This window comes from Halichoerus grypus, chromosome 2, assembly GCF_964656455.1.
Source record: "Halichoerus grypus chromosome 2, mHalGry1.hap1.1, whole genome shotgun sequence".
Taxonomy (NCBI): Eukaryota; Metazoa; Chordata; class Mammalia; order Carnivora; family Phocidae; genus Halichoerus; species Halichoerus grypus.
The window spans coordinates 98,424,896-98,439,298 of NC_135713.1; the positions used below are offsets into that span (position 1 = coordinate 98,424,896).

Genomic DNA, 14,403 nt, shown 5'->3' on the forward strand with positions numbered 1-14,403 from the left:
CACATTTATAAAATTTATCAAGACAGGTAAATTCACAATGTTAGCCTGTCACAAATGACTCTATTACTGGTTCCACTGATGGCTCATTTATAAATCTGGAGGTTAAGAAATAGAGCATAAAACACATTGGAACGTAATACAGAGGACAAAAAAAGTCAGGAAAACACATCACACTGACTTCTTTTAAATGAAATGACACTGAACACTGGGGTTAAGGAATATCAGAACCCTTCCCCTGAAGAACTAAAATCACTAAAACATTTCTTCACAACCCTTCAGATACTAAATTGTTTCAGGTTCTACCAATCACATACAGCAGGGCATTAAACTGGATTTTTGTATTTCAGCTACTTCTATACATCAGCTATTTCTAAATTATACACTACCCATTATAATTCTTTTACTTCTTCTTTGTCTAATGCTTACATTTTATTTCCTTACCTTGATAAATGGGATTTTTTTTTTTATAACATTCCTGACATAAGGTATATTATCTAAGTAAATTTTATCTATATAAACATCAGGGTTGTTTTTTTTTTTTTTTTAAGACTTCATTTATTTATTTGACAGAGAGAGACACAGTGAGAGAGGGAACACAGCAGGGGGAGTGGAAGAGGGAGAAGCAGGCTTCCCGCTGAGCAGAGAGCCCGATGCGGGGCTCCATCCCAGGACCCTGGGGATCATGACCTGAGCCGAAGGCAGACGCTTGACTGAGCCACCCAGGCACTCCTAAACATCAGTTTTTTTTAAAGAATAATAAAATGTAGGGGCGCCTGGGTGGCTCAGTCGTTAAGCCAGTAACATAAAAATCTCAACAAATCACAACAGCTACTATTTACTAACTCTAACATGTGTCCAGCACTGAGCTAAGGTGGCATGAAAAAAATGCTGCCTTTTGGAACCAAAAGTAGTTTTCCAAAGCGGGAGCATACTTGGGGAATGAGGGATGGCTAGAAAGATGAGAGGGGAGGAGGATGTATCTAGAGAAATGTTTAAGGCCCAGATCACAGCATGGAGGACCTTTAATTTTATCCTTACGGCACTAAAAACCACTAAAAATGTTTAAGAGAAACATCGCTACATTTTTCATTTAGTAAGATCACTCAACACAGAGTGGATCCTGGAATGAAGAGAAAAATGTCTGTTGTCATGGATTCAATTTTGGATCAGGTGAGAGATGATTAAATGAAAGATAAGGAGGGGCGCCTGGGTGGTTCAGTCGTTAAGCGTCTGCCTTCGGCTCAGGTCATGATCCCGGGATCCTGTGATCGAGTCCCACATCGGGCTCCCTGCTCGGCAAGAAGCCTGCTTCTCCCTCTCCCACTCCCCCTGCTTGTGTTCCCTCTCTCGCTGTCTCTCTCTCTGTCAAATGAATAAATAGTATCTTAAAAAATAAATAAATAAATAAATAAATAAATGAAAGATAAGGGACTGATCAAGAGGCAGAAATTTCAGGTATGTGCATAAGAAAATGTTAAGTGAAAAAAAAAGACTAAGTATAGATTAACTGAATACAACTATGCAAACACATGCTTGTGCACTGGGAAAATTTCACTGTATGTCAATAAGTTCAGTGAACTTTTAAAAAAAATACATTGTTCTAGCGGTGCCTGGGTGGCTCAGGTGTTAAGCATCTGCCTTTGGCTCAGGTCATGATCTCAGGGTCCTGGGATCGAGCCCCGCATCGGGCTCCCTGCTCGGCAGGAAGCCTGCTTCTCCCTCTCCTACTCCCCCTGCTTGTGTTCCCTCTCTCTCTCTCTCTCTTTCAAATAAATAAATAAATAAAAATCTTTAAAAAAAAATACATTGTTCTAAACTAGAGGGTCACCAGAAATTCAGAAAAGTGTATTTTTCAGAGGAAGATAAAAGCTATTATACTTTTTTTACTAAACAAAACTATATTCTCAATTATGAATTCAATCTTTTCCCTTAAAACACCTACAACAAATGGATATTTACACAGTCATGGGTAACACTAATGTCTGCTCCTACTTTGACATAAAAAAAATCAAAAGAAGGGGCGCCTGGGTGGCTCAGTCTTTGGGCGTCTGCTTTCAGCTCAGGTCATGATCCCAGAGTCCTGGGATCGAGCCCCACATTGGGCTCCCTGCTCGGTGGGAAGCCTGCTTCTCTCCCTCTCCCCCTGCTTGTGTTCTGCTCTCACTCTCTTTCTCTTTCTGTCAAATAAATAAAATCTTTAAAAAATAAATTCAAAAGAAACCTACATGTTATTTTTAATTATCCAACTTGGGCATATAAAATGAGAATTCTTGAAATAGTCCCTGGAAATTGTTAAGCCCATTATTGAAATATTGGCAAGTAGAAAAAAATCACTGAACAGTAAGGGGAAAAAACTCAAAACCCACTTAACATCTTGGCATATCCCCTTGAGTATTTCCTATTCTTGTTTTCCTTTCAAAATCATATTGCAGGGCGCCTGGGTGGCTCAGTTGGTTAAGCAACTGCCTTCGGCTCAGGTCATGATCCTGGAGTCCCTGGATTGAGTCCCGCATCGGGCTCCCTGCTCGGCAGGGAGTCTGCTTCTCCCTCTGACCCTCCCCCCTCTCATGTGCTCTCTCTCATTCTCTTTCTCTCTCAAATAAATAAATAAAATCTTTAAAAAAAAAAAAAAAAAAAAAAAAAAAATCATATTGCATATGCATAGTTCAAAAAAAAGTTTGACATAGGAAATATGTAATCAAGTCCTTAAAATAGTATAGAAGTCTAAATTCATAATGTACTATTCAGAATAAATCATTTCTTAGAAATAAAAAATTCCCTGTATTCTTTAGAAGGATATCATGTATTCTAATTTTGGTGTCATTGTTCTATATTTAAACAACTGTATGTTTTGAAAATGCAGAGAGCTTATAAAATTGAAGTAAGAAGTATCTTCCTATAACAATCAATGGATAATTTTGTGGAATTCCTTTTGGCTCAGGATTAAAAAACACTCCCAATTATTTGCTTCCTTTGTACCTCCAACCTCACCTCACAATATGGATGGCTTTCCTAGGACAGTCTTTGCTCTGGTAGTTGAGGTATTACCATTTTTTTAACTGACATAGTCTTTCTGCTTCTTTTCTAACCACTTTTTCTCTGGTTCTGACAACTTTAGCAATAAGATTTATGGACATTCTTTAATGCTGAGGAGGAAAGAAAAGCAAGGAGATGGAAGGCAATACAAAAATACTGTAGGTTTTTATAAGGGGGGAGCTGATATCAATAGATCCTGTACAGCAACTGGACATAATTAGTACAAAATCGAGAGTTAAACCTTAGAGTTATTCTTGACTTCTGAGACAGCATACATCGCTGAAAAAGGAAAAATGAGGTAACAAAGTATTTTAGATACTTTAGGATCATTAGTCAACACATACGTTGCTTCTGATACAATACCTTGTGAAGTCTCACAGTGCTTTTCAATTTCAGAGAGTGTCCCAATCAAATTATCATCTTCTATCATATTTAAATAAAAGACAATATTGCAGGAAAAGAAAACATTTTCAAGAAGAATCAAAAACTTAAACATAATAAAAAAAGTTAACTTTTATGGTAGATTTAAAGTGCCTTTGTTGTACAAAATCCACATTGTATCTTGCCTGCCAGTACCATTGTATCACCTCCCTGTGGTTCCCTTATTGCCGGCGCTGGCCCAAACTAAAAACAAGTATGTACCTAGTACCTACTCAATCAAAAACAGTTTCCATCACAAATTGAAATCCTTCTAAATAACCTAGGGAAAATGGAGAACTAAAGCAAATTTTGGTTACCCAGACCACCTGTCTAACTTTTAAAGGACCCTCTGTTTTTTATGACTAAAACAGTCTGCAAAAACCAAAATTAATAACACATATACAAAGAAAATATAAGAAGAAAGTACTCAATACAGCAAATAAAAAAACTTACTAGATGTATTCTACCTGAAGTTAAAAGATAGGAAAAATGATATGCTCATAAAGGTGTATATAAAATAAGATGGTAACATCATGTTTGGACATGTAAAAATCAAAGAACTTTTAATCTTACGTTAGCCTATATTATGTCATTTTTACGATGGCCACACTTAAAAATGCACTTCTCCTTTCTGAGTTTTGACAAATCAAATTGGATATAATTAAATCTGCTTAAATACGGCTATTATTCTCAAACTTAGCATGCATCACAATCACCTGGAAGGCCTGTTTAAAAATTGCTAGCCCCACACCGAGTTTGGGATTTAAAAGGTCTCTGTTTCTAGTAAGTTCCCAGGTGATGCACACAGATGGTGTAGGTACAAGGATCACACGTGGAGCACTACTGAATTATGTTGAGTTAGTGTGCATCAGTGATTGGCATTATCAAAGATAAACTCATTACTACTTAGAAGCAGTGGCAGGGACAGTTCTAACTTTGATGAGAAGTTGTCACTCCCATGACACAGCAGCTTTAAGTGGCTTTGTGCTTTACTATACTAACAGTGGGTGAGAAATGTAGTAAGAATTTGTAGAAAAAATTAAAGATAGAAAAATGTCTTGAGCAAAATCTAGATGTAATAAAATATTGGATTTACTGGGTGGGATTTAGGTTTATACGCCTGCATCCTAACATCTAGTTTTAGATCTTTATGATTTAAATTCTTGTAGAAATACTTATTAATTGCAAACACAAAACTCCTTTAAGTTGAATCATTATTAAAATAAAAACTCCAAGGAATGCAAGTATCACTTCACATTAGAAAGGACTGCATAATATTTCGCCTTCAACTATTTATATTGGTCAGTAGTTTATAAATTTGATGCACTCTTAACAGTGCTAAAAAAAAAAAAAAAGGCTCCTATTCAAGTAACAGAAACTGTATAACAGAAAAGGAAAATGTGGCTAGTTTGATAACACCAGGTGTGTTTCCAAAATCCAAAATTTCTAATGTTAAATTCTTCATGAGCTTATTAAAAAACAAAATTCAGCTTGACCATACTTGGAATGCTAACTATCACATGTAATCTATGATAATCACTTACCTACTGTTGGAGTATTGGCAGCACTTAATGAAGCTGAAGATGAGATAGAGGAAGAACTTTCTGCCCGGGCTAAAGGAGCTGCAGGAGGTGGGCTAGTACTGGAAGTTACAGGTGGGCTGAATGGCCTGGGCTTAAAAACAAAAAGTTATTTACCAAAATGCTAAAACAGTTCTTCCTTATAAGAAAAGATTTTTAGGTATCAGGTAAGATAAATTTTAATATACTAAATCTAATTTATTGTTTCTTGTAACTAAAAATAGAAATGCCATAGATCAAATCATTTTCAAGAGTAGATTAAAGGCTGAGAAGGCTATTTTAAAATAATGCTGTCAAGAGAACCTTTAAACAAAGAACATTTTCTCTATTTCAAAAAGTATGTTTAAGACAGATTCTCAGAAGTTAAATTGTAAGTTTAAACAGTATGAAGGCTTTTCATACATACTGCCAAACTGCTTCCCAAAAGGATTATTCACTTACTGTCTATAAATATAAGAGAATATTTCTCTGCACCCTTGTCAGCAATGAATGAGCATTAGAAGAAAAATAATTTTTAAATTGATAAAAATAAGATTGGCATTTTGCGCCTTTTATGAGTTGTCTTTGTTAGCTTTCTCTGATTTAGTTTCCTGAGGGCTTAGTATAACCTGAGCTTTCACTAATCCTTTGCTTTATTTGCTGCAAACCCTAAATCTTGCCTGCCCTTTATTTTCGGTGTTTACAAATGTGTCCATTTTCCCTTTATAATTCCTTATAATGCTTCCTCATTGAGACAGTTTACCCCATAAAAGAGGTTTGAGAAATCTTAATTCTACTGTGTTCCCACTTTTCTAAACATAAAAACAAATACAAAAAATAGAACTTCATTTCTTTTACCTGGGGAAATGGATTTTTCCCTTCCACATTCCTAAGTGTTCCAATAATAGATGAGCAACACTTCCTCAGGGATTTCATTTTTTAAAATAAGGCATGCTTACCTTATTTAAAAATAACCTTTTCCTGCTTATAAAAGTATTAAGTGAAAACAATACTTATTTAGTGCCTACTATGTGTCAGGCCATGGGTTAGGAACTACATACAAAGCAGTGAATTAAAAAAGATATTATTCCTGTCCTCAATTATTTGAGGGACATGAAAAACAAATGGCAAAAACAAAACCCTTAATAAGCATTCATACACTAAAATTAGTCAACTCTTGATTCTATGAATATACATTTATAAAAATTAGATACCATCCAAAGTGTTTTATACTAAGTAAACCCCCACTCCCACAAATAACTTTATTAGTTCCAGAGAATGGCTTTTTGATGACTGATAATGATGACTAATAGACTGAAAAAATATAGTAAGGTGTAAAACTGCAGCTCCCTATATATACAGATGGAAGTAGTGCATGGCATGAGGCCAAACACATAGTAAATTCAACAGCTAATCTGAAACCTGCAAGCTTAGAAAAAAGTCTTGATCAACTACTGTGGGGGAAATTTCTCCTGTAGCAACATGGCCTTATGACCAATATCATGTCGCTACATTTTTATAATTTACAATTTAGAATGTGTACTTTATAATTTTTTATGAAAGGACAAAAACACCTATTTTTTCAAGTGGTTTTCCCTTATTTTAGAATGGCACTGTCCAGTATGGTAGCCACTAGCACTAGAAATGTGGCTAGTCCAAATTTGAGATGAGCTTTAAGTATAAAATGCACAGATTTTGAAGACTTAGCACACACAAACAGAAAAGATACTCTCACTCCTTATACTGATTACATTATAAAATGATTTTTTTTAATGAGTAAAGTAAGTCAATTTCACTGTTTTTACTTTTTTAATGTGGCTACTAGAAAACTTTAATATATGTTGCTGCGTGGTACTTCTATTGAACAGCACTACTTAAAAACAGCAGTTCTTAAAATGCATCAGAAGCACTCAGAGGGCCACTTCACAGAACTTCTGATTTTCCTGGGGTAGAGCCAGAGAAACTGCATTTCTACCAAGATCCTAGGTGATGGTAATGCTGCTGCTGGTCTGGGGACCAAACTTTGAAAACAACTGCTCTAGAACAATGAGGCATTCCCTATCGAAATGTGAAAGGGTGTGATTATAGACCCTGTGAACATCTAGTCTCCCCAGAAAAGTGCACATACAAGCATGCAAGGAAAAGAGCACTCTGATGTACAGCTGGAGAGAATTCAAATCAGCATAACCTTTCTGGTGGGCAATACAGCAATAATCAAGAGTCTTAAAAATGTGCCTTTAGTTCATGAATTTTACTTTAAAATTTTTTACTAATAATGTATGCAAAGAAATAAAAGGATATTCATTAAGACATTGTTTATAATGAAATCATTAAGGCAATGCTGAATAATGAAAACTTGGAAATAAACTAAATGTCAAATAATCACATTTCTAAAAACCTTTGAAAATTTAATGCTGACAGACAGTGGTGTTGTAAGAGCATTTATGCTCTGCAGTCGTTTCAAAAGGTGCTCCTTGAAGCCCTCAGGGTGGTTTCTAGAAGGTTTGCAAGGCTAGGGCAGGGAATAAAGGGTGAAAGATTCAAGTAGAAATGTCCCACTTTTACTTATTTAATAGATTTGCAACTTAAGATCATTTGACAAAGGATTCTACCACTTGAGAGAAGTTTGAAATCTATTGAATAATTCATGAAAGAGAAAGATATCCCCAAAATATTTTCAAGTGAAGAATAAAAAATATGTAAGGTATGACCTTTGATTTATCATTCACAGTTAACTTTTTTGAGCAATTACTTGCATTCCAAGCAACTCATTTAAGTCTCACACCACCTATTATCTTTATACCCATTTACCGATAAGGAAACAGAGACTCCAAATATATAACTTGGTTAATATTGCTCAGGTAATTAGTCACTAATAAGCTGTGCTTTTTTAACAACTATGTTTTACTGCAAATGAATACCTAAGCACTCAAAAATTAATGAAAGGGTATAAGAAAAGAGGTTAAGTGGATATCTTTGGGTCATGAAATATGGAAGGGATTTTAATTTTCTGTTTTATCTATTTCCCAAATTTTACATGATCTCTTATAATCAGGAAAAAATCCCATGTTACTAAGAGGCAGTCATCTTTATATTACTCAAATAATCATCATCTCCTTGGCAGCCTGTACCTAGAGTCTTTGAGTTCACTTCCTTAGGTCTGTTTGTTAGGATAAAAGGAGAAAGATGTCACCATTTCAACACTTGGTGCTCCAGCCTTTTCATTTATTCATGAAACATCTCCTCACTATGTGACAGGCATTATGCAAAGTATGAGTTCGCCAAAGGTATAGTCCGGTGAAGGGAACACACAAGGAAAGTATATATAATGGAATTTGTGCACCAGAAGAAATATGAGCAAAGTATAGGGGTATAAGGAAGAGAATGATTAAATCTACTTGGGGAAGAGTAATGATCAAAGAGGGCTTTAGCTAGACGATAGCTGGTTCTTAAAAAAAGAGACCAGTGTCCTACATAGACAGCTGAGGGACATTTTAGTAAAGGGAGCAAAATAAAACACGGATGCATAAAAGAACATGATGTGTTTGGTGGAACAGTGGAAAGTTTCAAAGGGCTGGAACATAGGTTGCATAGAGGAGAAACTTGGGCAGTTAGTCTGGTAATAACCTAGGTGTTGAGACAACTTGATAAAAAGCCTTGTACATTCAGCTAAAACATTCAACCACATGGATAATGGGGAACCACTGGAGACGTCTATCTGGGGAAAAAGGTTAAGCTTGACTTTTAGAAATATAACACTGGTAATTAGTGTAAAACATGAAGCAAAGTAGAAGAGATGAGAGGCAAGTGGTTTGGGAGAGCCTCACTCTGAATGTAACTTGTAGATTTTCTTTAATTATCTGACAACTTTTGTAGGCCAATACTTTTTTCCTGAAGCAACATGTACTTTGACAAGTCAGTTAAGTGACCTGAACAAACTCTAGTTTCTTTATGTATAAAACAAAGCTGGACTAGATTCCCTCCAGGATTCTCCTGCCAGTATATTTCTAAGCCCTAAGAACAGGCCACCATTTCTTCCTTAGTATTTGACTTAAAGCAGAGTTACATGAGTATTGCTTCTTAAATGTGAAAGAATGATTACTGAATGGTATTTTTATGTGCTAACTTTCTCAGGAATCTCCTTTCCTCCTAAGCAATGTATCAATCCATGTGTATGATCACTGAGATAATATGAGGGAGTAAAGGGAAATGTTGGATGGGAAACTTTTCTACTCTTTGAAGACTCAAGTAGATAATTCCAAGTGCTTAACTGTAAAGGGGCATATAGAAAAAATACCATTTGCATCTTAAATCAAACAGTTATAATTTAAAAAAAACAAACAAACACCTGAGTACATACTATTTCATTAATCCCACTGAGTTTGCCTGAAGTAAGCTTTGGTCTGGAAGCAGGCCTTGGAGGTGGGACAATGGTGCCTACAGAAAGAGGAGTTGTGGGCCTGGCTGGTAAGGGGAAAAAGAGAATTTGAAGAAAATCATTAGTTTGTAGCAATCCTTACATAACGACATCCTATTATAGAGGAACTCTTAGGACTCAAAGCTCATTTTCAGGAGTTTTTAAATATATATATATAATTACAGATATTTGGTGAAATACTGGGAATCTATCAAATAGGCTTTTCTTGAAGCTAACAATATTCCTGGAAAAAAAACAAAAAACAAAAAACATTAACTTTTCAGTAGAACTGACACACATCAACTGTATTCCTATTTCAATTCTTTATACCCGTAAAAAAATAAAATCTGACAAATAAGCTAGTGAAAATAAACCAATTGAAGGCTAAGGTCTTTAGTTTATTGCCAGTCCATCTACTTACAGACAGTAATGTAAGACCAAGCCTTTGAAGTAACACCTTCGAAGTAGTAACATGAACTCTAAATAAAACACTTACCTTAATTAAAAGTCAAATTACAAGTTGAATTACATTGCAAAGTTTCTGGTGATAATTAGAAGTATTAAAAATATCTTATTTATGAAAAAAATTCCTCCAAATCACTATAATTTTTGGTAAGAAAACACCTTATAGAAATCCTATATAACATTCACTGCTCCTAAATCCTACATAAATTTAATGTTCACTGTTTTTCAACGCCATCTGCAAGTTTTGCCACTTTATAAATCAGACACTAACCTGAGTAGTCCTAATTAAAAATAACTCCATCTTGGTAGAAATTAATGAAATCCAAGTGTACCTCATCAAAAGTCACGACTGTATTAGCATAATCAAAACAAGAGTGAAGATGGGCGCCTGGGTGGCTCAGTTGGTTAAGCGACTGCCTTCGGCTCAGGTCATGATCCTGGAGTCCCGGGATCGAGTCCCGCATCGGGCTCCCTGCTCAGCAGGGAGTCTGCTTCTCCCTCTGACCCTCCCCCCTCTCATGTGCTCTCTCTCTCCTCTCATCCTCTCTCAAATAAATAAAATCTTTAAAAAAAAAAAAAAAAACAAGAGTGAAGAATGGAAGCAAATACATTTAAATCATCTTTTTTTTTTTTTTTTTTTTTAAAGATTTTACTTATTTGTCAGAGAGGGGGAGAGAGGGGGAGCGGCAGGCAGAGAGAGAAGCAGGCTCCCTGCTGAGAAAGGAGCCTGACGAGGGACTCGATCCCAGGACCCTGGGATCATGACCTCAGCCGAAGGCAGATGCTTACCCGACTGAGCCACACAGGCATCCCTGTTTAAGTCATCTTTATTTTAAAGGATTTTCAAATCCCTTTGGTTCATTCTAAAAGGTGGGGCTGTAATTCAGACTGAAGAATATGGATGGGAAGAAATATAAATCATTACATTAAGTTTGCAGATGTGCAAAGTTAAAAATATATCAACAGGCCTCAGTATATCCATGGAGAAACAAACTGACGACCCATGGTCACTGATGAAGCAATGTAGGTGTGAAAGGAAGGAGAATGGAGGCAACAGGAAAGGTAGTCACAGAGGCGTGAAAGTCACAGCGTGAGGGGTATGGAATCATTTAGAAAGCATGTCCTAGGAAGGGATAATTAGATACAAGCACAGTTCAAGTTGCTTGAAGGAAACAACATAAAGCTGCCAAGAAACCATGTGTAGATTCTAAGGCTGCTGCCTTCTTCCAGCGAGCACCACTTCTTTCATGCTGCGCTCCTACTTTAAACAGTACACTGGAAGAAATGTGCACCAACCTGAGAACCGTAACACTTCCCTGTGCTATGACATACTGACTTTAAAGATAGGCTCATTATCAATGAAAACAGCACTGACTGATATCCAAGTTATTTCAAGCTTGTGAGAGCTTAACATCATAGAGACCTGTATACCTGAGCTTCATTACTGACAAATGGCCTGTCCTTTAAATGACAGTAAGATTGACTCCAAACAAACCTAGCCTGGTAGAACTGTTAAAGTTCAGCTCTTTCAAATAATCACAATTTGCTTTTTCAAATTCCAAATACATGCTGCTTTCAAGTAAAGACTCAATTACTATACACTCAAACAAATTATTGGGAGACAAAGAGTTTCTGTTGCACTCTTCAAGTTCCTTAAGCTGAAGGAGGGGAAAGCAGTTGAAAACCAGAAGCAACAGGAAAATTCTTGAACAAAAGCATGAATCTACATGGCCAAATAGTTTTCTTGTTTCAGGTTAATGTTATTTTAATCACTCAAAACTAGAAAAATGTAGTAATACATTTTTTAAACAAAAACCTGAGCCCAAATTTTCTATTAACTGAGGAAAATAAGTACGTGCATTAAGAAACTTAAAAAACATATGAGTAAAACTGAAGGTCCAAAATATATAAAGCCATTAATTATTTCTGTTTTCTCAGAGGAGCAAAAGGTATCTCTAACAGTTGGTAAAAGTCTAAACACTGATATATAAATAAAACCCTCTTATGAGAAGTCTTACTGTAGACCATTTCTTCTGTTCATGAATTAACTGAGCACTTGTAATCTGCAAAAATCCCTTAAAATTATCTTTTGAAAAATATTAGACTAGTTTTTTATATTAATTCCAACACTAGATTTTATCTACCACTAGCCAGTCATGCACTTTGCTAACACAGCACTATCACCTTTTCACCTTGTCAAATCTTTTGAGATTTTTACCATCATCTCTTTTCAACATGACTAACATTCTTGGAAAGGTAAAATAATTTGACATCATTTTTCAGACTGTATAGGAAGGTAAAAATGCATACAAAAGTGAACTTAAAACATGTATTAACCTTTTTTTACTTTTTATTTCATAGCTACTACACATCAAATGGCCACTGAACAAAAATGAACCATTTTTAACCTGAAGTTAAAAGTGATAGGGGTGAAACATACTTGAGACAGTCAGCAAGAGGAAAAGCAAGAACTTTTTTGAAAAGGAAGAGACAGTGCTGAAAAAGAGTAAGAAACTATGGGCAGAGTTAGGAAGAAATTTCTATATAACTAAAGCCTCTGTGATACCAATGTGAAAATTTTTATTCAGTATTTTGAAAAAATAATTTTAAATATATTAACAAAATTGAAAAACATACTTAGAACGATCTTCATTCTAAATACAAAACATCATTCTGACATTTTCACTAAACAAAAAAGAGACTGTAATGACAACTTCAGTTTTTCCTGTATACTTACTTTTCTTATACAATCTATTAGGTTTAGTTTTATAAAACTAAATAATAACATGCCTATTGAGGAAGGCTATAATGCCACTTCAGATTATGTTCAACAATCTTTCATTGTTTCTTGCTGTTTTACAAGTATTAAATATAGATCACTGCTCCTTCAAAATTCCAAATTGGAGTTAAGGTTGCCTAACATCCATTTATAATTTCTTTTAAAAATTGGTTTATGAACAATCTAATTTTAAATACCGGTGTTTACTTTATTAATAGTAAAATGTTTTGGAATGGCTTATAGTTTAGTTAATATGTCACAGTGCAATGAACAGAATGAAGACTTTAAAATTGGTAAGATCCAGGTTTGAATCAATGCTTCATCATTTCCTATGAAATGATCTCAGAGAAGTTCCTGATCATCTCTGAGCTTTACTTTTTTTTTAATCTACAAACAGGAACATTAAAATGGACTTCATGGAGCAGTTAATGAAGTGAAACTAAACAGAGTGTGTGTAACTCCTAGCAGAGCAACGTGGCATGAACTCGATCAATTCAAGTTCTCTCCTCACCATTCCATCACTCTCCTAACCCCAAATACTGAACAGCATTCATGAAATCCCAGAGAAGGCTGAAGACCAACTTAAAGTGAATTTATTTTCTTGCTTTGAACAAGCAGTGGTTTTATTAAACAAGCATTTTGATGCCTACTTGGATTGTTGGCTAGTGGGATTTTATATTTTGAAGAAAAGAGAAAATGAACATATTCTTGCCAAAACAACAACTAAAAAGCATTCATCAAGTTCTTTGACACATTGCTTGGGAAGTGCTAAAGCCTTTCTGGAAAGCAGTTTGGCAATAAATATCAATGGGTATATCTTGAGACTCAAAACGTTGTACTGATAAATTATAAGGGTATTACGAAACGTACACAAAATTCTATCCATGGATTTTCATAATACTAGAAAACTGGATGCAACTCAAATGTCTGGTAAGAAAAGACTGATAACACTAATGCACATCTATGCAGTGGAATTATCTAAGAACAGTGAGAATTATTTGGGCACTGATAAGGGAATGATGCATAGAAATACATAAATTAAAAAAAATTGGTGTTTCATAAATTTTTGTTTAAGCCATAGGTCCTTCAGCTAACAAAACCAGTATAAAATCACTTTATCTGGCAATATGAGAGGGTAAGTTAAGAATATTTTTTATCACTAAGTATAACACAAAAGTGACTAATGAATTCCTCAATTTAAATATATATATACACATACACACACACACATTACCTGATGATGATGACGAAGTTAGTGAAGTTGAAGAAGATGAATCAAGAGATGGTCCAAACAGGGGATCCCAAGCAAGTAAATCACTGGTCCCTTTCCTGCCATAACATTTTACAAATAAAGATTTTAACAAAGGAATATTTTATTAGTATAAAATTTAGTCACTTTTATCTCACAGAATTGTAATAGCTAAATATATAGCATTTAAAAGTTGGATATTCTGCCAATGGAATATGTGAAGAAACTTAACAAATACCGGTTTAAATTAAAATTTTTTTTTAACTACTATAAGCAGAACTTCTGGTAACATTATGTAGGAGGCAGTAGAGAAGATAATGGGCACCAATCACACCTTCTTATACTGTGTTTCGGGCTGTAAGAATAGAAATCATTTCAGCTTTACAATGAAGAAAAGCAGCCCACTGGAGTCTAAATGAGCTGCCCAAGGACACAAAGGTACTTAATTCTATAGTAGTGTCAGGTCTGTTCATTCACA

The 14,403-nt window shown here is 35.1% G+C and overlaps 1 protein-coding gene across 3 annotated transcripts in view; it reads right to left on the minus strand.

Moving 5' to 3' along the window:
- FCHO2 (FCH and mu domain containing endocytic adaptor 2) overlaps positions 1-14,403 on the minus strand; it is a 127,621-nt gene that overhangs the window by 21,660 nt on the left and 91,558 nt on the right. For 2 of the 3 annotated variants that reach the window (XM_078067206.1, XM_078067202.1), the window contains 4 exons: positions 13,911-14,005; positions 9,376-9,479; positions 5,001-5,130; positions 3,400-3,459 (listed from right to left, as the gene is read on the minus strand). In XM_078067206.1, the coding sequence (XP_077923332.1) occupies positions 3,400-3,459; positions 5,001-5,130; positions 9,376-9,479; positions 13,911-14,005 (389 nt within the window). The remainder of the gene's footprint in view (positions 1-3,399; positions 3,460-5,000; positions 5,131-9,375; positions 9,480-13,910; positions 14,006-14,403) is intronic. The other variant, XM_078067203.1, reaches the window with a different exon arrangement.